General features: G+C 45.2%; 1 protein-coding gene across 4 annotated transcripts in view; it reads right to left on the minus strand.

Annotated features, from left to right (window-relative positions):
- The window catches only part of CRYL1 (crystallin lambda 1), a 122,401-nt gene extending 103,924 nt beyond the window's left edge, over positions 1 to 18,477 (minus strand). The window contains exons 1-3 of one of the 4 annotated variants that reach the window (XM_063595902.1): positions 18,222 to 18,387; positions 8,210 to 8,262; positions 4,939 to 5,046 (exon numbers count right to left, since the gene is read on the minus strand). In XM_063595902.1, the coding sequence (XP_063451972.1) occupies positions 4,939 to 5,046; positions 8,210 to 8,262; positions 18,222 to 18,356 (296 nt within the window). In that variant the 5' untranslated portion in view covers positions 18,357 to 18,387. Of the gene's footprint in view, positions 1 to 4,938; positions 5,047 to 8,209; positions 8,263 to 18,221 lie in introns of all 4 variants that reach the window. The other 3 variants (XM_063595901.1, XM_003833015.5, XM_008958502.6) reach the window with 3 other exon arrangements.
- Positions 18,478 to 23,855: the final 5,378 nt, after the last annotated feature.

A 23,855-nucleotide genomic window follows, 5' to 3' on the forward strand; every position in this document is an offset into this window, starting at 1 on the left:
GGCTGGCTTAAAGCATGACCTAATCAGAGATTCACGGGTCTCCTCTTCCCTTGGAGGTACCCTCCTTCTCCAGTACTGGGCCAGCTATGAAGCTAATGTCTCTCAGCTCCAAACCTACCTGTTGCATATACTGTCACCAGAAAACTGATTAAAAGTCCACGCCCAGGCTGGGCACAGTGGCTCACACCTGTAATCCCAGCACTTTGGGAGGCCAAGGCGGGCGGATCACAAGGTCAGGAGATCGAGACCATCCTGGCTAACACGGTGAAACCCCGTCTCTACTAAAAATATAAAAAATTAGCTGGGCTTGGTGGCAAGCCCCTGTAGTCCCAGCTACTCCGGAGGCTGAGGCAGGAGAATGGCATGAACCCGGGAGGCGGAGCTTGCAGTGAGCCAAGATTGAGCCACTGCACTCCAGCCTGGGCAACAGAGCAAGACTTCATCTCAAAAAAAAAAAGAAAAAAGAAAAAAAAAAAGTCCATGCCTGGCCAGGCACAGTGGTTCACAACTGTAATCCCAGCACTTTGGGAGGCTGAGGTGAGCTGATCACTTCCAGACAAGCCTGGCTAATATGGCGAAACCCTGTCTCTACAAAAAAATACAAAAATTAGCTGGGCGTGGTGGTACACGCCCCTAATCCCAGCTACTTGGGAGCCTGAGGTGAGAGGATCAACTGAACCCAGGAAGTGGAGGCTGCAGTGAGCCAAGATCACACCACCCCACTCCAGCCTGGGTGATGGAGACAGACATGGTCTCAAAAAAAATAAAATAAAATAAAAGTCCAGGCCTCCTGAAAAGCCAGGATAGCCCTCAAGGACAGAAGGAGAAGCATTTTTTAGCAGCCACCATTTCCAAAGTGGAGCTTGCTATGCTTTAATACACAAATGTGGGAATAAAAGATGAATTTAATTAAGTAGATGTAATTTACTTAGGAAGACCACAAATTCCTTAACGTTCTTTACAATTATAAAATTAATGGCTTTTTTATTATCAATAAATTACTTCCTATTGCTCCCTAAATCACCTCCATAAAACCAAATATTAAGCTGTTTGTGTTACATTTCCTGTGATGCCTTTTAAAAACATTTTGGGCCGGGTGCAGTGGCTCACGCCTGTAATCCCAGCACTTTGGGAAGCCAAGATGGGCGGATCACGAGGTCAGGAGATCGAGACCATCCTGGCTAACACAGTGAAACCCCATCTCTACTAAAAATACAAAAAAAAATTAGCCGGGCGTGGTGGCGGGCGCCTGTAGTCCCAGCTACTCAGGAGGCTGAGGCAGGAGAATGGCATGAACCTAGGAGGTGGAGCTTGCAGTGAGCAGAGATCGCGCCACTGCACTCCACTCCAGCCTAGGTGGCAGAGCAAGACTCCAAAAAAAAAAAACAAAAAAAAAACGACAACAACAACATTTTGGGCCAGGCTCAGTGGCTCACACCTATAATCCTAGGACTTCGGGAGGCCGAGGTGGGTGGATCACCTGAGGTCAGGAGTCAGCCTGACTAACATGGTGAAACCCCACCTCTACTAAAAATACCAAATTTAACCAGGCGTGGTGGCTTGCGCCTGTAATCTCAGCTAATTGGGAGGCTGAGACAGGCGAATTGCTTGAACCCAGAAGGCAGAGGTTGCAGTGAGCCAAGATCGCGCCATTGCACTCCAGCCTGGGCAACAAGAGCAAAACTCAATCCCAAAAAAAAAAAAAAAAAAAAAAAAAATTGATTCAATCTGAAAACATCTTTTTGCCTCATGGTTTTTTTGTTTTGTTTTGTTTTTAGAATTAGTGCTCTATCAAGGTTTTTTTTTTCTTTCTCCTGACTATATGACTTTGAGCTATTTTTACTGAGGCTTAAAATTTATTTCAAGACTACCTGAAGACTTCTACTTCCAGCACTATGATGGACCAGAATCCCTGAAGGGCCTCTCTTTTCAAAATCTCAGGATCCTTCATAAAACTAGTTTTTATGCACAGAGAGTCGCAGCAAATGCAGAAAGAAAAAATTTTAAGGCTTCCCCTTTAATCAAAAATGTTTTTACATTAAAAAGTACTACTCAAAGAAGATATGCAGATGACAAACATATGAAAAGATGCTCCACATCATATGTCATCAGAGAAATGCAAGTCAAAACAAGGAGATACCATTAGGCCAGGCTTGGTGGCTCACACCTGTAATCCCAGCACTTTGGGAGGCCGAGGCGGGTGGATCACCTGAGGTCAGGAGTTCGAGACCAGCCTGGTCAATGTGGTGAAACCCTATCTCTACTAAAAATACAAAAAAATTAGCTGGGCGTAGTGGCGGTCGCCTGTAATCCCAGCTACTCGGGAGGCTGAGGCAGGAGAATCGCTTGAACCCGGGAGGCGGAGGTTGCAGTGAGCCGAGATCGTCCCATTGCACTCCAGCCTGAGCTACAGAGGGAGACTGTCTCAAAACAAAACAAGAAACAAAAAAACAAGGAGATACCATTATATGCCTATTAGAATGGCTAAAATCCAGAACACTGACACCACCACATGCTGGTAAGGATATGGAGCAATGGGATCTCTCCTTCATTGTTGGTGGGAATGCAAAATAGGACAGCCACTTTGGAAGACAGTTTTGCAATTTCTTACAAAGCTAAACATCCTGTTACCATCCAATCTAGCAATTGTGCTTTTTGGTATTCACCCAAAGGAGTTGGAAACTTATGTCCACACAAAAACCTGCACATGGAATTTAGAGCAACTTTACTCATAATTGCCAAAACCTGGAAGCACCCAAGATGTTCTTCAGTGGGTGAATAGATAAATAAATTGTGGTACATCCAGGCAATGCAATATCATTCAAGCTCAAGCCATGAAAAGACATGGAGGAAACTTAAATGCATTTTACTAAGTAAAAGAAGCCAGTCTGCAAAGCCTACATACTGTATGATTTCAATTATATAACATTCTGGAAAAGGTAAAACTGTGGAGACAGTAAAAGGATCAGTGGTTGCCAGCGGTTAGGGGGGAAGGGAGGGATGGAAAGGAAGAATTTGAGAGCAGTGGAATTATTCTGTGTAATACTACAAGGGTAGATACATGTCAGTATACATTTCTCCAAATCCATAGAGTGTAAACACCAAGTGAATCTTATTTTTTTTTTCAAGACAGAGTCTCACTCTGTAGCCCAAGCTGGAGTGCAATGGTGTGATCTCAGCTCACTGCAATCTCCGCCACCCAGGCTCAAGTGACTCTCATGTCTCAGCCTCTCGAGTAGCTGGGATTACAGGTACCCGCCACCATGCCCAGATAATTTTTTTGATTTTAGTAGAGATAGAGTTTCACCATGTTGCTTAGGGTGGTCTCCAACTCCTGAGCTCAGGCAAAAGGGTTTATTATGAGAATTTAATACAGTAAGATTACTAGGCCATAAGCTCCGTGGCAAAAAAAAAAAGACTGTGTCTACATTATCCACTATGTATCCCTAGTGAACAGAACATGGCTGGCAGGTAGTTGGTTCTGAAATGCCAAGTCCCCTTCCTTCCAAAACAGTACAGTCTATGTGAGTGGTTTTTCGGTGTTGTTTTACTTTTGATTTTTGTCTGGTTGGCTTTGTATTTTATTATTTTATTTATGTTGAGGCAAAGTCTCACTCTGCTGCCCAGGCTGAGTACAGTGGTGCAATCATAGCTCACTGTAGCCTGGAACTACTGGGCTCAAGCAATCCTTCTGCCTCAGCCTCCCGAGTAGCTAGGACTACTATCTAGGTGGGTACCAACACATTGGCTATTTTTTTCTTTTTTTCTGTAGAGACGGGGTCTCACTATGTTGCCCACACTGGTCTTGAACTCCTGGCCTCAAATGATCCTCCCACCTCAGCCTCCCAAAGTGCTGGGATTACAGGTGTGAGCTACCAGGCCTGGACAAGGTTTTTGTTTTTTAGATTGACATTTTACCCTTGCATTGACTATTTGTAACAATATGGAAGAAGTAACTTAACTTCTCTGTGTTCAAGTTCTTAATGTGTAAAACAACACTGGGTTAGGGTATATAATTTCTTCATGCCTGTAGTTTAACACCATACCCTACATATTAATCTTTTCAAAATGTAGACAATAAAGTAAGCATACTTTTGTTGCACAAAAATGCAAATTCAAGTCATATATTCATGGACACCCTCCAAATAAGGATAATAACCAGCTAACGCATATCTGAGATGGTCAGAACCCTGTTCCGTGACGGCACCGCAGGGGGACGCGCCATGCGGTGAGGGTGCTCCACGCCAGTGCCTTTGCTTCTGGGCACGCTGCGATGGCTTCTCTCCCCTGTCCTTGACCTCCCTCAGTCTCAGCCTTTCTTTGGTTCCTGTGACTACCATCCCTAAAACAGCCCTCCGCATTCTTAGCACTCAGCATTAAGTAAATTCATGCACTCTCACACCTTTAACTAGTACCGCTGTCACAGTTAATAATAACCACATAAACAGCTCCAGTTCTGTCCTCTCACATGAGTGCTAAACCTCTAACTAAAATTCAAGATGTTTTCATTTGGGTCCTACCATTACTAGATCAACAGGTCAAAACAAGCTGCAGGACCTCTGTTCCTAAACTGTAATGCCCCTGCAGCTATGGCTGTCACATGTTGGAAGCGAGTTCCTCCTGCCTAGATGGAAGCAGGAAACCCCAGCCCTCCAGCCCCGGGGCAAACAGCTGGAGAAGCCTGCAAAGTCACTCACGCTTGATGCAGATCCTCTTAGCAAGAAGGGTCGTTTCCTCCCCCATGGGAGCCCTTCCCCAGTGTGAATTCACATTCCAGCCACTGTAGGCCTGGCCTTTACCAACTCAGAGGCACTGCAGTAGCCATCAGACGAAAATGTGACATCACAGATCCTCATAGCCTTGAGGATATGACAAACAAGACCAACTGAGAGAAACAGACCCACTTCCATTCCTCCTGGAGAGCGCCGGCTGGCCCACCTGATGTTTTCCAGGGCGTTCCTTATCTGCTGTTGCTCAATGTCATAGAGTTTCACCTGGAAGCCTCCACTGGCAAACAGCATGGCCCAGCTTCGCCCAATGACTCCACTGAAGGGAGACAAAAGAAAGGATTCGAGTTAATTTAATAATCGAATGGCTTTTCATTCCTAACCCAGAATGAGTTTTTTTTAAATTCACAGTATCCTATTCTTAAAATATTTAATACATATCTTAAAAGTACACATTTTAGCCGGGCACAGAAAGACAAATATCACATGTTCTCACTCATGTGAAAGCTGAAAACATTGATCTGATGAAGGTGGAGAATAAAATGATGGTTAACAGAGGCTGGATGAGGGTGGGAGAGGGAGGAAGAGAGGTTGGTGAATGGGTGCAAACATACAGTTAATAGAAAAAGTAAGTTCTAGAGCTTGATAGCACTGTAGGGTAACTAGAGTTAACAACAATGTGTTGTATATTTCAGAACAGCTAGAAGATCTGAAATGTTCCCAGCACAAAGAAATGATAAATGTTAAAGGTGATGGGTGTGCTAAATACCCTGACTTGATCATTACACATTCTATGCATGTAACAAAATATCACAGGTACCCCATAAGTATGTAGGAATATTAGGTATGAATTTTTTTAAGTACATATTTTAATAACATTATTTATTTTAAATGTTAACTGTTTCCACCCAGGAGCTCCTGAGCCCTCAGCTCCAGTGCTGGTATTCATATTCCACATGGAGCCCCGCAGCATCTCAGGTATTTATCACGTACTCGCACGCTGAACAAAATATTACAGTCAGGAGGTAGCAGGGTACCATGGAGACACAAGACCCGTTAGTGAACTTCCATTTGACCATGTCTTAGGCAAGTCACTTAATTAACTTAAAAGAACAGAGAGAGCATCTGCCCTGTCCTCCCCAATAATTACTGCCACTGCCACCCACATTTCAGCATGGATTAGGTGTCAGGCACCATTAAACATACCACAGGTCTTACCTATGTTAATCTTTACAACAACCCTACAAGGTAGGTGTTATTAGTATTTCCATTTTATATGTAGGGAAACTGAGGCACGGAGGAATTAAGCCTACATAAGTGATAAACTGAGGCATGGAGGAATTAAGTCCACAAGGGTGATAAGTGATGGATCTATGAGATGAAGCCAAGCAATCTGACTCCTGAGTCCTTCCTCTTAACCACTACACTCCAACTGCTGTTTCAGACTTCCTGAAAAGTGAAAAGACAAAAAAAAGTCATAAAGAGTTCACATGGGGTTGTTCAAAGAGTGAAAAACAAATGTACAGAACACATCTAGAGTCCAAGTCTTGGTTTCTAATACTATTCTCCAGTAATAGGAAGCAGGACTCCTTGGAGAAATGGCTAATTTGAAGACAGAGCCAGAAAATATACAAGATGAGCCCGGAGCAGTTTGTAGCACCAAAAAGAAAAAGAAAGTATTAAAAACAAAAAAAAAACGCATCGATGGGGCATGTCAAAGGGATAGGGGCCCGATACAGGAGCTCCCAATGGCTAAAGCTGGAACTTGAGCCACAAAATTAATACAGCAATACTGGATTATAACACAAAGTATACCACAAATAAGTGCTTGAATAAATGAAGAAGCCAAATCTCCCTTGCAGAAAAATGCCAAATAATTTATGTAGGTACTCCCCCTTAGGCAGGTAGGGCATCACCCCCACTTCCGTGTGCAGAGTGACCTCCTTCCAAAAAGCACAGTATGGAAGAGGGAAAAGTTAGGGTCACCACGCAGTGGAGAAACCTGACAAACCCTCCCTCAGCCAGGTGTTCAAAGTCAACATCAACAGTGGTAACTCACATTGAGAGTATGCACCCTTGATATAAGACAAAGTGAAAACGATGCTTTATCCCTGTGGTCTTCCTCCCCAAAACCCATAGCACCATTCTCATCATGAGAAGAACATCGGACAAATCCTAACGGAGGGACATTCTACAAACTACTTGACTGGTGCTCCTCAAAACTGTTAGGGTCATCAAAAACAAGGAAAGTCTGCGCAACTGTCACAGTTTAGATGAGTCAAAAGAGAAATGATTATTGTAATTTGGTATCCTAGAGGGGATCCTGGGACAGAAATAAGACATTAGGTAAAAACTAAGGAAATCTGAATAAAATATGAATGTTGTTAAATAATAATGTGTTGGTCATGAATAGCCAATATTATTAAAATTATTAATAAACGATGTTAACAATAATATATTGGTTCATTAATTGTTACAAATGCACCATATTAATGTAAGATGTTAATAATAGGGGAAATTTGGTGAGATGACATATGAAAACTCTCTATACTATCTCCACAATTTTTCTGTAAATGTAAAAATTGTCTAAAAACTAAAGGTTTTTTTTAATGAAAGCATGTAACAGCAGTTCCATTCCTAGGTATGTACCCAACAGAAATGAAAACATGTCCACAAAAAAACTTGTACACCAATGATTATAGCAGCATTATTCATAACAGCTAAATGCAACAGATACAATGTGGCATACCCATATAACAGAGCTATTCAGCCACAAAAAGGAATGAAATGCTGATACATGCCACATAGATGAATGTTGACAACATTGTGCTAAGTGGAAGAAGCCAGTCACAAAGGTTCACGTATTGTATGATTCCATTTATAAAATGTCCGGAATAGACATATCCATAGAGACAGGAAGTAGATTTGTGGTTGCCCAGGGCTAGGGGAGGAAGGAATGAAAAGTGATAGCTAGTGGGTCCAAGGTTTGGGATGATGAGCATGTTGTAAAATTGATTGTGGTGATGGATGCACAACCTTGTGAATATACTAAAACCACTGAATTGTACACTTTAAATGGGTGAATTACAGCTCAGTATTGCTGTTATTAAAAATAAATGTTTGTAAACATGCTTTGACAACCAACTCGTGCCGTAAAAATGTAAAGCAATAATACTTAAATTTTCATAAGAGTGGATGGAGCCAGTAAATAATAATAATTAATAATAATAATACTTAAATTTAGTTGAGTAGAAGGGTGAGGGGGAAACAAATGTCACATTTGGCATAATGTAGGGAGTTGCCTTAAGGTGTGAATGCAAAAAACAGCTATCTGTGTTCAGAGTCTTAGGCTTTTAAGAATAAACACTAACTCAGCCTTAAAAAGAAACGACACATGCCACAACACAGATGAACCTTGAGCACATTTTGCCAAATGAAATAAGCCAGTCACAAAATGACAAATGCCCTGTGATTCCACTTACCTGAGGTACCCATAGAGACAGAAAGCTAGAAGGGTGGATGCCAGGGGCTGGGGCTGGGGGAAATGAGCAGCTGTTGTTCAATGGGTACAGAGTTTTAATTCTGCAAGATGAAAAAGTTCTGGAGATTGATTGTACAACAATGGGAACATACTTAACACTGCTGAACTGTACACTAAGAACTGTTAAAATGGCAAGTTGGGCCGGGTGCAGTGGCTTACGCCTATATTCCCAGCACTTTTGGAGGCTGAGGCAGGTGGATCACTTGAGGTCAGGAGATCAAGATCAGCCTGGCCAACATGGGGAAACCCCATCTCTACTAAAAATACAAAAATTAGCCAAGTATGGTGGCGGGCACCTGTAATCCCAGCTACTCAGGAGGCCGAGGCAGGATAATCGCTTGAACCGGTGGGGAGGAGGTTGCGGTGAGCCAAGATGGCACCACTTCACTCCAGCCTGGGCGAAAGAGCAAAACTCCATCTCAAAAAAAAAAAAAAAAAAAAAAAAGGCAAATTGCATGTTATGTCTATTTTACTATGCTAAATGTGGTTTAAAAGTTTAAAAAATATTTTTTTAAAAAAAATGAACACTAACTTACCCTGCAAAAGGATGATTCTGAGTGGGGAGAAGGCTTACCTACCCCACCAGAAGGCAACTGGGCACTTTCTCACTAGCCTAGAGAAAATACGTATTTGTAACATTTCAATCTCAGTTTCCCTGGCCCCTCTTCAAGCCTCAGCACATGGCTTTGTTCTCCTGGGGACTGAATATCAAAAGATAATCTTTTTTTTTTGAAATGGAGTCTTGCTCTGTCGCCCAGGCTGGAGTGCTGTCGCGGTATCTCGGCTCACTGCAAGCTCCGCCTCCTGGGTTCACGCCATTCTCCTGCCTCAGCCTCCCGAGTAGCTGGGACTACAGGCGCCCGCCACCACGCCTGGCTAATTTTTTGTATTTTTTAGTAGAAACGGGGTTTCACCGTGTCAGCCATGATGGTCTCGATCTCCTGACCTTGTGATCCACCTGCCTTGGCCTCCAAAAGTGCTGGCATTACAGGCGTCAGCCACCGCGCCCGGCCAAAAGATAATTTTGAACAGGCCTGGCTCACACCTGTAATTCCAGGACTTTGAGAGGCTGAGGCGGGAGGATAATTAGAACCCAGAAGTTCAAGAAGAGCCTGGGCAACAGAGGGAAACTGCATCTCTACAAAAAAAAATTTAAATTAGCTGGGTGTAGTGGCACATGCCTGTGGTCCCAGCTACTCAGGAGGCTGAGACAGGAGGATCACTTGAGCCCAGGAGTTCAAGGATGCAGTATGCAGTGAGCTACAATCACGCCACTGTACTCCAGCCTCAGACAGAGCAAGACCCTGTATAAAAAAGAAGGTAATCTTGCTCTACCCAAAGTCAACTTTCTCAATACAGTCTTTATCCTGGGACAAAACTCTGAAAAAAATTCTACCTCTGGCACCCACCTTATATGGGCGTGCAAGCCTGGGAGTGGATGGAGAGACAGGAGCAGATGACAAATGCAGTACAGGCCGAGTGGGCCTTATTCAAAATGCTTGGGCCCAGTATTTCAGATTGCAAATTGTTTTTGGATTTTGAAATCTTTATGGCCGGGTGCAGTGGCTCACACCTGTAACCCTTTGGGAGACCGAGGCGGGTGGATCATCTGAGGTCAGGAATTCGAGACCAGGCTGGCCAAAACGGTGAAACTCTGTCTCTACTAAAAATACAAAAATTAGCTGGGAGTGGTGGCACGCGTCTGTAATCCCAGCTACTCAGGAGGCTGAGGCAGGAGAATCGCTTGAACTTGGGAGGCGGAGGTTGCAGTGACCCGAGATCGCACCACTGCACTCCAGCCTGGGCAACAAGAGCAAGACTCCATCTCAAAAAAATAAAAAAAGTAAATTTTGCATAGTGAAGTTTAAAATAAAAAACAATGTTAGTGGCCGGGCGCAGTGGCTCATGCCTGTAATCCCAGCGCTTTGGGAGGCCAAGGCGGGTGGATCACGAGGGCAGGAGATCGAGACCAACCTGGCTAACATGGTGAAACCCCATCTCTACTAAAAACACAAAAAATTAGCCGGGCATGGTGGCGGATGCCTGTAGTCCCAGCTACTCGGGAGGCTGAGGCAGGAGAATGGCGTGAACCCGGGAGGCGGAGCTTGCAGTGAGCCGAGATCACACCACTGCACTCCAGCCTGGGCGACAGAGCAAGACTCCGTCTCAAAAAAAAAAAAAAAAAAGCAATGCTAGTGAGCAGTATGAATTTATTTGTTCAACAGGGTAAACTCTATGCACCAGGAACTAGCACTCACCTTCATATTCCTGGCATGTTGTAGAGGCTCAATAAATGTGAAAAAGCCATGGTTATCAAGTGAAAAATACGAGATAACGGTCAGCTGGCTCTTGCCATGGGGTTAATTAGAAGGCAACGATGACTCACTGAGGAAATACTTAAAGGGCACCTACCATGTGCAGGCACTGCCCAGTTCCTGACCCCAAGGAGCTCATAGTAGGTAGGCAGACAACAAACTAAATAAGCAAAAGCACTTGGGAGAAAGAAAGCAGGGGAGTAGGGACTGAGAGGCAGAGAAATGTTAGAAGCGCCACCAGGGACTGTCTCACTGGGAAGGTGACATTTTAGCAAAGGAGGTAAGGGGCCAAGCCATGAGTGTATTTCTGCGACAAGTGTTCCTGAAAGAGTCTGTTTGCCCAGCTGGTCCAGATCAACAAGGCTGGTGCTCTGGTGGAGGGGCGGTGGGGGGAGAGGAAGGAGGGGACAATGATGTCAAAGGGAAGGAGAGAACGGTGAGCTCATTTCATGGCACCTCAGAAGCAATGGAGGGATTTTGGTTTTTACTGAGTGAGATAGTTGGCTAATAGAAGGTTTTAGACAAAAGATATCATCTGACTTCTGTTTTTAAAGGGACATTCTAGTTGTCTTACTGAGAATATACTGCAGAAGGGCAAAGATGGAAGTTAGGAGACCAGTTGGGTGTCAGGAGGCTGGTGCCCGATGTGATGGGAGGCAGGACCAGGACGGAGGCAGAGGGGGTGCTGGAAGGTGGTCAGCTGAGAAATGAATGTGCAATATTTTCACAGTACAGCCAAGAAGAATTGCTGGCGAATTGCATGTGGGTGTGAGAAAAAGAAAAATGGAGGACAGTGCCAAGTTTCTTTTGGACAAGAAAGGATGGAGATGTCATTAACTCTGCTGGGAAAGACTAGCAATGGAGCAGATGTTAGGAGGGAAGATCAGCTCAAAACGGTATGTTTTCAGTGAGAAATGCTAAGCGGTGGGTCTAGCAAATCACTGGCTGTAAGTATCCAGTTTCAGAGCCACGGGCTGGGCTGGGATATTAATTTGGGATTTACTGTAGAGATGTGGTATTAAAAGTGTGTGACTGGGTGAGATCTCTAAGAAAGTGAATATCGATAAAGAAGTCCAAGGATTCAGCCTTGGGACACTCCAACTTTAATGGGGAAGAATATGGGGACAAAAGGGAGTGCCAGTGAGATGGGAGGGGGGTGTGGTCAGGAAAGTGAAGGGAGCTGCCATCTGCATCAAACGCTGCTGATGAACACTTGAACTGAGGATTGACCATTGGGTTTTGCAAGATGAATGGGGGTGGGGACCATGACAAGAGCAGATTTGTGGGCTTCATGAAAGACTGCTCAGGGTAGGTTTAAGAGAAAATGAGCCTCTAGCCCTAACTACCAGTTTCAGGAAATGAAGGGATGGTGGAACATGATAAATGACACTACACGGGTTGGGCGCAGTGGCTCACGCCTGTAATCCCAGTACTTTAGGAGGCTGAAGTAGGTACATGGCTTGCACCCAGGAGTTCAAGACCACATCTTGGGAAGGGAAGGGGAGGGGAGGGAAGGGATACATTCAGCAAAACCTAGAATATGGGAAATTTTACAGGGCAAATGACTCAAATTCTTCAGTAGATAAACGGCAAGAAAAATTTTACAAAACCAGAGAGGGATGAACAATCTGTAGATTGAAAGAGCTAAGAATCTTATTGACTAAATATAACATGTGGGCCTTATTTAGACCCTAAATCAATCAAGCCAAGTATTTAAAAAATTAATCAGGGAACTCTTGAATATGGAAGAGATATTTAAAGATATTACATGAAGATATTAAGGAATTGTGTTAATGTTTTACACATGATGATGCTATTGTGGTTATATAGTTTCAAAACAGTCCATATCTTTTAGATACTATACATGCTGACATATTTACAGACAAAATGATTCAATGCCTGGCATTTGTTTCAGAACAATCCAGAGAAGGGAGAATAACTGAAACCAGATTAGCCATGTGTTAATAATTGTTGAAGTTGAGGGGGTGGGGGAAGGTACTTTAAGGTTCATTGCACTGTTCTCTCAACTTTAACACAGTTTGAAATGTTTCCCTAATACAAAGTTAAGAGAGAGAATATGGATAGGAAGAAAGAAACTGGAGACAATATGGATAAGTTTATTAAGTTTTGAGGAGCAATGTGGCAATTACCAGAGGGAAAAATGGGGTCAAGAGAGGGTGCTTTTCTGTTTTCAGGGAACAAGTATATGTTTGCTGGCTGCAGGGTCTGAACCCTGGAGAGGGGAAGCAATCATGAGGGAGGGAGCATGGTGCTTTGGTCTGGGGCTAATGCACTTGCCTCCATGCCTTGGGTCTTAACCCGCTGCTGTCGCTCAGGGAAAGGCAGCCCCCTAATCAAACAGGCAGCAAATCCTTGGAATCGCAATTATCTGACCTGAGGGAGGATAACCATCGGCCGGGATTCTGGCATCAAATATCAGGTGATTGGACTGGGCCCCACTTCCCTTTCAGTCTTGAGATTGGCCCCTTCATTGCAGAGGACCAACAGCAGACCGCTGACCCCTGGGGACCAGCTGGTGTCCTTTCCCCCACCCCTTCATGCCCACACACTCAGTCATTGCTGATTGGACATGGATTGGACACCTGACCCAAAGCAGCCAATCAACTGGCTTAGGAGCACCCTATAACATCTGCAGCCTGGGATGCACAGAGGTGAAACCACTGGGTTTCCTCTCCTGAAAATTGGACACGGGCCGGGCGCGGTGGCTCACGCCTGTAATCCCAGCACTTTGGGAGGCCGAGGTGGGTGGATAACAAGGAAAGGAGATCGAGACCATCCTGTCTAACACGATGAAACCCCGTCTCTACTAAAATATAAATAATTAGCCAGGCGTGGTGGCAGGGGCCTGTAGTCCCAGCTACTCGGGAGGCTGAGGCAGGAGAATCGCGTGAACCCGGAGGCGGAGGTTGCAGTGAGCGGAGATCGCGCCACTGCACTCCAGCCTGGGCGAAAGAGCGAGACTCCGTCTCAAAAAAAAAAAAAAAAAAAAAAAAAAAAAAAAAGGAAAGAAAGAAGGAAGAAAGGAAGGAACGAACGAACGAACGAAAAAAAGAAAGAAAGAAAATAAATTGGACCCAAAATACAGGAAAAAAATCAGTAAGAGGCACTATACTTGAAAGAGGATAACCTTAGGGTTGGCAGTCATGTGCAAGATAAAGTCACAGGGAAGGAAAGAAAAGTGAGCAAGTACAAGGAGAGGGAATCTACAGAGCAAAGGAAGCTACAGAGAGGCACAGGGACCAGATTGCACGGCCCCAGAGCTGGAAAGTTCCCTGGCTTGGTTTTCCTCAGGTTTCTGTTTCAGATTTCCCTCAGTATTGTTCCCCAATACTACCTTACATCAGGCCCAAGAATAATTAACTTCCTGTCCTGAGAGCTTGTGACATCTTATTGGCCTTTTTCCCCACCACTATATGCCTGGGGACCTCAAAATGGGAGCCAGTGATAGAGGTAATTCAATGCCCTTCCCACTGTGACTATTGCGACATGTCTTAAAGCTTCTGAATTCATGAATCTTAATGGGTACTACAAAAGGTGAATGCAGATGAACATTTATTCTGTTATACAGTAGCAAAGCAGCAGGGGAGAAAAGTGATATAATTGCTTCAATTCTATCATTAATATCACTTAATTTTGAATAAATTCACTTTAGATACATTTGAAAGTATCTTTCCAGCTCCAGTTACTTATTTACTGGGTAAAAATTGAAGTAAAACTGTTCCTACACTCATGATCTCAGTCTACTATGGAAATTTTGCCAGAAAGAGCTATTAAGTAACTCCTGCGAAGGGCACATTTAGTGTCTAAGCTGACTCAAAAGGCAAGGAGGGCATCCTAGGGTTTGCTGTGTATGTGTACAAAAATTAGCAGGAAAATACCTAGAATAGCACTTCGAAGAAAATTCATGCCTCAGAAAGTTTCTTATAAAAAATGCACAGGCCAGGTGTAGTGGCTCACGCCTGTAATCTCAGCACTTTGGGAGGCTAGGGTGGGCGGATCACTTGAGGCCAGGAGTTCGAGACCAGCCTGGCCAACATGGAGAAACCCTGTCTCTACTAAAAATATGAAAATTAGCCAGGAATGGTGGTTCATGCCTGTAGTCCCAACTACTTGGGAGGCTGAGGCAGGAGAATTGCTTGAATCTAGAAGGCAGAGGTTGCAGTGAGCTGAGATGGTGCCACTGCACTTCAGCCTGAGCCTGACAGAGCAAGAATCCGTCTCAAAAAAAAAAGTACAATCACCCCAAACAAAATTTTGGAATTAAAAAAAATGAAGGAGACTCTAGTTTATAGGATACCTTTCTTTCTTGCCTTTCTAGTTTATGGGATGTTTTATTTGATATAAAACAACGTCCTACCAAGCCCTTCACAGGCACATCAGTTAAAAAATAAGCAGTCTCTGTTACAAACGCTCAACTATCTGTCTACTGGGACCAGGCATGGTGGATACAAATGGCAACAATACAGTTTCTATCCTTAGGGGAAAGGCCCAGAAGCAGAACTTTTCCTGGAGGAGACAGTCCCTGAGCTTGATCCTGAAAGAGTGTGCCCCCTAAAAAGCAGGACAGGAGAAAGGGCATGCCCTGAACCAGGAACATTTTGTGTTCCTATTCCAAACAAGCTCAAGGGCTACAAGCTGAATCTTGTAGTGTGTATACAAATACAGAACTCATATTTTAGCGATTTAGAAACACAGTGTTTTATAAAGGTAAGGCTAACAAAATGAAAGCCTTAGAACACTACTCCAGTGCAAATTTATCTTCATGATACCCATTTCTACTTTTTTTTTTTTTTTGTGATGGAGTCTCACTCTATCCCCCAGCTGGAGTGCAGTGGTATGATCTTGGCTCACTGAAACCTCCGCCTCCTGAGTTCAAGCGATTCTCCTGACTCAGCCTCCTGAGTAGCTGGGATTACAGGCATGCACCACCACGCCCGGCTAATTTTTGTATTTTTAGTAGAGACGGGATCTCGCCATGTTGGCCAGACTGGTCTTGAACCCCTGACCTCAGGTGATCCGCCCTCCTAGGCCTCCCAAAGTGCTGAGATTACAGGCATGAGCCACCATGCCTGGACTTCTACTCCCATTTTTAAAAGTTATCACTACCAGATTTTCCTGCAGCCCTAGGCCCAAAAGGGTTTCTCTCATCCTCTTTCAAGCCCTCTCCATTCTGAAGGGACTTGCCCTGGATGTTTGTAGGACAGCTAAGTGGCCCTAAGGAAGAGTGAACTTTGGGAAAAGATCAGCGGAAAAGAGTTAAGTGGGACTGTATTCCTAGCAGGTGCTTTCAAGATGAAATCTATAAACTGATAAGGAAAGCTGAAAACACAATATGCTCCTGAAATTGAAATATGTATATTTTGGTCTGTTGAAACCTAAGAATGAAACTGAACCAGGTTTTGGCAAATTAATTGACATTCCCCAAGCCCTATTTGTTAAGTGGGTGTTCCTTGGAATCACCTGTGGGGCCAGGAAAGAAATAGAGGGACGAGAAAGAAGGGTGGTAAAGAGGAAGGGAAGAAACCAGCACTGTCCCAGAGGCAGAGCTGGGTGTGTGCTGAAGTGCTGAGGGTGGGGGAAAGACAGGATTTTCACACCACAAAACATAGAAACAAGCAGAGGCCCCAGAGAATTATGTGGTCCTTAAAGTTTGGAAGCCTTTCTCTAACTCCTTATCAACATCCCTCAAGGAATCAGAAGTAAACTGTTAACTGAAGCTCCTCCTCAGTAGACTGAGCCACCCACAGCCAGATAACTGCACAATCAACTAAAACTTTACTTCACTTGTATTAGGTGCATGCATAACACTACTCCAAGGCATGATGGAGCTATACAAGGCCAAGCAAGGTGGCTCACAACTGTAACCCCAACACTTTGGGAGGCCAAAGCGCTTGCACCCAGGAGTTCAAGACCAACCAGGGCAAGATGGTGAGACCCCATCTCTACCTAAAAATTTTAAAAATCAGCCGGGTATGGTGACAGATGCCTGCTGTGGGAGGATGGCTTGAGCCCGGAAGGTGGAGATCCACCATGATAGTGCCACTGCACTCCAGCCTGGGCGACAGAGCGAGACCCTATCCTATTAAAATTGTGTGTGTGTGTGTGTGCATGTGTGCGCGCACGCATGCGTGTAAAAAACTGTGTCTATATATGTGTGATTGTATATATATACACACACACATAAACTCTGGTAACTATTAATAAAACGCAAGACAGAGGTAACTACCACCACTGGTACGAAGTGCACTTTTTTTTTTCAGACGGAGTTTCACTCTTATCGCCCAGACTGGAGTGCAATGGCACCATCTCGGCTCACCGCAACCTCCGCCTCCCGGGTTCAAAGGACTCTCCTGCCTCAGCCTCCCGAGTAGCTGGGACTACAGGCATGTGCCACTACGCCCGGCTAATTTTGTATTTTTAGTAGAGACGGAGTTTCTCCATATTGGTCAGGCTGGTCTCGAACTCCCGACCTCAGATGATCCGCCTGCCTCGGCCTCCCAACGTGCTGGGATTACAGGCGTGAGCCACCGCGCGCGGCCCAAAGTGCACTTTTTAATATGCCTTCACTATTCAACCACGGGCACTCATGGGCCAGAAAGAACAAAGGCACAGTTAACTCCACTGCTCTGGAGAAAAGAAAGCTGACAACAAGGAATCTGATGCCTTCCTTCAGTGCGAAGGAAACACCCTGACATTGGAAGTGGTCTCCACACCGGGTTGTACACTGATGGGGGGCGGAGTCGGGGGCAGGCCAACATCTCAACAGCAGTCACCAAAAAGGTGCTTTTAACTATCAATAGCAAGTATTAACATGTTTATAGATTGCTGCTAACAGCTGGCCAAAGAAAGGTACATACAAATGCCCCTTTTTAAAAAACAAAAATAGCAAGGATTGTAACCGTAGGGGGTGGGGGGCGGGTTGGGGGAAGCACACACTAAAAATCAGTTTGGGCAGAATTTAAGCTGTTAAATGGACACACTTAGCAAACTCTCTGGGCTCCATCGGCCCCCACCTCCCCTCTGGAAACATCGCCTCGCCCAGGAATTAGGACTGCCTGTATGTTCGCCTAACACCTGCTGCGGCCTCCAGCGACATCGTCGCCGACAGGACTGCGCTGGCACCCTCCCTGCTGGGCTAGTCCTGTCTCCGTCACTAAACGCCTGTGACCTTAGGTAAACTGCTTAGTCTCAGTATTCTCATTCGTAAAATGGGGATGACAACACAGTCGTCGCAGGATCGCAGCCAGAATTCGTTTCATTCAACACGGTGCCTGGCACTTCTATGTGGACCTGCGGGCAGACGCGGCGACATTCAACAGAGTCCAGGGACCGCAGGCCCCGCGGCCTGCGCGGTCAACCTCGGAACCTCCTGCAACGCCGGCTCCCGGGAAGGAGACCCAACTCCGCGGGGCGCCTCCACCTGCCAAGCCCCTCCAGCCGCGCCTCTCCCCGAGCCCGCCAGCGCCGTAGGGGCCGCAGGGCGCAGGGCTTCGGAGGACCGGAGGCCGGGGCGGGGACAGCGACCCGGCGCCCACCCCGAGGGCCCCACGCGCGGGCACCACGTCCCCGGCGTCTCCCTGGGCTCCAGGGGCAGCAGCGCGGCTCGGAGCCCTTTACCTGCCAACGATCACCACGCAGCCGGCCGCGGAGGACGCCATGGTTGGGCCGGGGACGCGGCGCCGCGGGCGCTGGGACCAGGCGCCGGCGGAGCTGCGAGCTCTGGGCTCCGGGGAGGGCGGGTCCCACGCCCATTGGCTGCGCGCGCGGACTGGGAGGGCGGGGAGGGCCGCTTGGTCCCTGAGTGGGGTGCGCGCCGCGGGCCCGAGACACCTGGAGACACCCCGCGCGCCGACCCTCGTGGGCAGGGGCAGGACCAGCGCGGGGGCACGTCGGGGGGTGGAAAGCGGGAAGACCACGCGCTTGTGACTGTCAGCATTCACCGTGAAGTCCGTGTCTATAGGAGGGGACACGGGCAGGCTGGCACGGGCTCTAGCGCTAAAGCACCCTAGAAAAACTGTCAGAGAATGTCCCGTTTGCTAATTCGTCTCTGAAAGACGCCTGCCGCTGCCGCCAACTGCGAACTGGGCGCAGGGACTGCGACAGCAGTGAAAGAGAACACCAGATGCGTTATCTGCGCGACGGAAGGACACGTCTGAATTCCTCCACGGAGCACACTCTGCACTCGGTTTGTGTATCAGAAAAAGGAAATGCCCTCGTGCCCTGACTCCTGGCCTTCTTGGAGCCCGGAACAGACCAAGAGGAAGGGGCATCACACATTGCCTGACAGTGGTGTGCGTCCACACAGCACAAGCTGAACGGGAAATGACACAGTCATTAGACAGAGGAGATAGTACTCAAGCTGGAACCACAGCCAACACTGAGATGATAAAAGGAAGACTTCCTTTGTTTTCCCTGAGTCAGGAACATGGAAAGAGAAATCCCAGGGGAGGGGTTAGGTTTTTTTTTGTTTTGTTTTGTTTTGTTTTTTTAAAGAACAGTTTCACAAATTATCAATAAATATTTGTAAAGTATTCAACCTCAAGAGAAATGAAAAGTAACACAAGGAAGATAAGTCATCTCTCACTCATCAGATTGGCTAAGTCACATGGATTGATTATATTCCCATATCTGTAATGGAGTGTTTCGGACATGCAACTTATACACAGTAGAAGGCAAGCTTAAAAAGCTTAAATGTTGAGGACTTTTTGGAGGGAATATTACAGTACATTGTTGAGACAGCCGCTAGCCTGAGCAACCGCGCCTACTCTGGCTGAGAATACAAGGCTCCAAAGCTTCCATCTTCTGATGGAGCAGTTTCTGTAGTTAGTTACACAGGCAGCCAATATAATAGTCAAGGCACCCAGGGAGTGAGCATCCTGTGACTGCTCACTACTGGAGGCTATGGGGGCAGCAGACTGGCTTGTTTGCTGCTCCCTGCAAAGTTTGCTCTTTGCTAAAATAGTTGGCTGGGCGCTGAGGCTCATGCCTGAAATCCCAGCGCTTTGGGAAGCTGAGTAGCAAATAATAGCTTGAGGCCAGGAGTTCAAGACCAGCCTGGGCAACAAAGCGAGACCCCTGTCTCTACCAAAAAATTTAAAAACTTATCCAGGCTGGTGCCGCCTGTAGTCTCAGCCACTCAGTAGGCTGAGGCAGGAGGATTGCTTGAAGCCAGGAGTTTGAGACCAGCCTGTGCAAGATAGTGAGAACCCCCCCCCCATCTCTAGTGTGTGTGTATATATATGTGTGTGTGTGTATGTATATATATATATTTATTTATTTATGTGTACATATATTTATAACTTTAATCTTTCTTGTACCAAACAAAAAAAATACAGATTTATTTAAATTAGCCAGGTGTGGTGGTGCATTCCTGTAGTCCCAGCTACTCAGGAGGATCTCTTGAGCCCTGGAGTTCAAGGCTGCAGTGAGCTATGATTTTGCCACTCTACTCCAGCCTGGCTAACAGAACAAGACTTTGTCTCAAAAGAAAGCAAAAAGTGGCCGGATGCGGTGGCTCACGCCTGTAATCCCAGCACTTTGGAAGGCCGAGGCGGACGGATCACAAGGACAGGAGATCGAGACCATCCTGGCTAACACGGTGAAACTCCGTCTCTACTAAAAATTAGCCAGGCGTGGTGGCGGGTGCCTGTAGTCCCAGCTACTCAGGAGGCTGAGGCAGGAGAATGGTGTGAACCCAGGAGGCAGAGCTTGCAGTGAACCAAGATCACGCCACTGCACTCCAGCCTGGGCAACAGAGCGAGACATCATCTCAAAAAAAAAAAGAAAGCAAAAAGTGCTGGGCCCTTGCTCGTTGCAAACACAGGAGTCATCTGGCCCTCTATGTAACCCTGTGGGAATTAAGGATCCAAGAACCCATATAAATATGGTGTCACTCTGGCTATTGCTTTTACTGTAATAAGATATTTTATTTTTAATCCAGGAGTCTCGTGACTTCTGTCAGCATCCAAGTGCAGAACCTCTGTTGCAATTTAGTGAAAATCTCAGACCCTTGCAGTTTCTGACATACACAAAATTTAGAATGTATGTACCCTTTGGCTTAGCAGTTCCAATTCTAGAGATCTGTTGTACAGAAATTCAAGTGGACATGAAGTTAGACAAATTTCTTTATTTCAGCATGGTTGTTAATAGAAAAAATATTGAAAACATGATGAATATCAATGAGAAATGTTTTTAAAGACTATGGAATTTTCGGAGAATGTCTGCTTCTGACCAAGAGGAAAAATAAGGATGAAACTTAAACTCCTTCTTGAAACAACTAGAAGGCCCCCAAAATAGAAGAAACAGGGATTTCAGACCCTGGACAAGAAGCAGCCTAGGACAGCGATCCCTGAGAGAGGGAAATAGACAAGGCATGGGCTGCAGCTCCGAAAGGGAAAGCTCAGAGCCTGGTTTTCTCACTGAGTTGAGGAAAAAGGAGACTGAAGTTCAGAAAAGCCAAATGATGAGAATTTGCAGGGCATGGTAGCAGAGAGGAGGCAAACACACAGAGGAAAGAGGGAACTCCAGGGACCTGTAGAAGAGAGAGGCCCTTCACATGTTTGGCTGAGTGCTGAGCTGTGTGTGTGAGAGAGGAACCTGTGAGAGGGTGGGGTGAGAAGTCCCAGAATGAGTAAGCCAACCACCCCCAGACTCATGCGGGACTCAAAGATGTGTGTTCCCACAGCCAGACTGAAAAGACCTCATAATACACAGGACACCAGATAGAATCCTCCGGAATATGTGGCTTCAGCAGTGGAGCTAAGCTAGTCCTAGACTAAAGGTTTCTCTGGAACCATTTTAAGAAAGATCAAAAGCCAGCCTCACAAGGACCACCCAGCTTCCAGGTAACTTAACTGTACTCCAGAACAAAATCCGTTACTATTGAAAGGAACACAACAAGTTTTAAAAAGAACACATTTAGAAGAACTCTACATGATTTCAGCATTTACTATAAGTGAAACTCCCAATGTGATGGTAGTTAGGGACTGGAGCATTTGGGAGGTATTTAGGTTGTGAGGGTGGAGCCCTCATGAATGGGATTACTGCCCTTTTAAAAGGGACTACAGAGAGCTCTCTTGTCCTCTTTCCACCATATGAAGATATAACAAGAAGACAGCAGCCTGCAACCTTGAAGAGGGCCTTCACCAGAGCCCAATCTTGCTGGCACTCTGATCTTGAACTTCCAGCCTTCAGACTGTGAGAAATAAATGTTGGTTGTTCATAGGCTACCCAGTTCATGGTACTTCTGTTACAGCAGCCTGAACTGACTGAGAAAGGTACAAAGACAATTCAATAGAAAAAGGATAGTCTTTTCAACAAATGGTGCTGGAGCAATTGGATATGCATAAGCAAAAATAATAATAATCACCACCTTAATTCTTACCACTTAACCATATACAAAACCTCAAAATGCATTATAGACCTAAATGTAAAACCTAAAAACTATAAAACATGCAAAAGAAAACAGAAAACTTTGTGACTGTTAGGCAAAGATTTATTAGATATGACATCATAAGCATAACATAAAAGGTTGCTTAGTTTGACTTCATCAAAATTAAGAACTTAGACATTTTCTAAGACAATATTAAGAAAATGGAAGGACAAGCCACAATTTGGGATAAAATATTTCAAATCATGTATGTTACAGGGCTTGTATAGGAAATATATTAAAAAGTCTTAAACTCAATAATAATTTTTTTTTTTTTGAGACGGAGTCTCACTCTGTCACCCAGGCTGGAGTGCAATGGCACAATCTTGGCTCACTGCAACCTCCACCTCCTAGGTTCAAGCAATTCTCCTGCCTCAGCCTCCCAAGTAGCTGGGATTACAGGTGCCCCCCATCACGCCTGGCTAATGTTTGTATTTTTAGTAGAGATGGGGTTTCACTATGTTGGCCAGGCTGTTCTCGAACTCCTGACCTCAGGTGATCCACCCGCCTTGTCCTCCCAAGGTGCTAGGCTTACAGGTGTCAGCCACCACGCCCAGCCTCAATAATAATTCTTAAAAGTTTTTAAATGGGCAAACTAAAAAGAAATTACCTCAGAGGTCAAATAAAATAGCCCTTGTTTGGGAAACAAGGAATTGCAATTCAGGTACACTGAATCAGGGCAGCCCTGAACAGAAAGTTGTTTTCAGAGGAAGTTTATTGGTTAGGCAGAAATCCTAAATTGCAAACCCATTCTGGATGTTTAGAGTACTTCCTGTTGGAGGCCAGTGTATACTGACATCAGTTGTTATCCAAGTCTATCGGAACATTCTGTGGTTGGACCGTTAGCATGTATAAGAGCAGTCTTCTCGTAATCTTTTCAACTCCTCCACTTTAGGAAGTCTTAAACTTAAGCCTTAATTAATTCATTTTCTTTCATACTCAGCAACCAAAAACAAACAATTAAAACTAGGCAAAGGACTTGAATAGACATTTTTCCAAAGAAAATATACGAATGGCCAATAAGCACATGAAAAGATGCTGAACGTCATTAGTCATTAGGGAAATGTAAACTAAAACCACAATGAGATACCACCTCACACACGTTAGGATGGTACTGTCAAAACAAACAAACAAAAAAGAAAATAACAAGTGTTGGTGAGAACATGGAGAAATGAGACCCCTTATGCGCTGTTGTTGGGAATGTAAAATGGTGCATAGCAGACACTATGGAAAATAGTAGGGCAGTTCCTCAAAAAACAAAAAATAGAATTACCAGATGATCCCGCAATTCTACTTCAGGCTATGTACCCAAAAGAATTGAAAGTTTATCTTAAACAGTTATTTGTAAACCCACGTTCATAGCAGCATTATTCACAATAGCCAAAAGGTGGAAGCAACCCGAGTGTTCATCAATAAATGAAAGGTGATAATGGCTTGGCTCTGTGTCCCCAACCAAACCTCATCTCGAATTATAATCCCCATGTGTCAAGGCGGGACCTGCTAGGAGGTGATTGGATCATGGGGGTGGTTTCCCCCATGCTGTTCTTGTGATAGTGAGTGAGTTTTCACAAGATCTGATAGTTTTATATGCACCCAGCATTTTCTCTGCTTGCACTTCTCTTTCCTGACGCCATGTGTAGAAGGTCCTGGCCAGGTGCAGTGCCTCACACCTGTAATCCCTGCACTTTGAGAGGCCAAGGCGGGTGGATCACCTGAGGTCAGGAGTTTGAGACCAGCCTGGCCAACATGATGAAACCTCATCTCTACTAAAAATACAAAAAATTAGCTGGGCATGGTGGTGTGTGCCTGTAATCTCAGCTATT

Source organism: Pan paniscus, chromosome 14, assembly GCF_029289425.2.
Source record: "Pan paniscus chromosome 14, NHGRI_mPanPan1-v2.0_pri, whole genome shotgun sequence".
Lineage (NCBI taxonomy): Eukaryota > Metazoa > Chordata > Mammalia > Primates > Hominidae > Pan > Pan paniscus.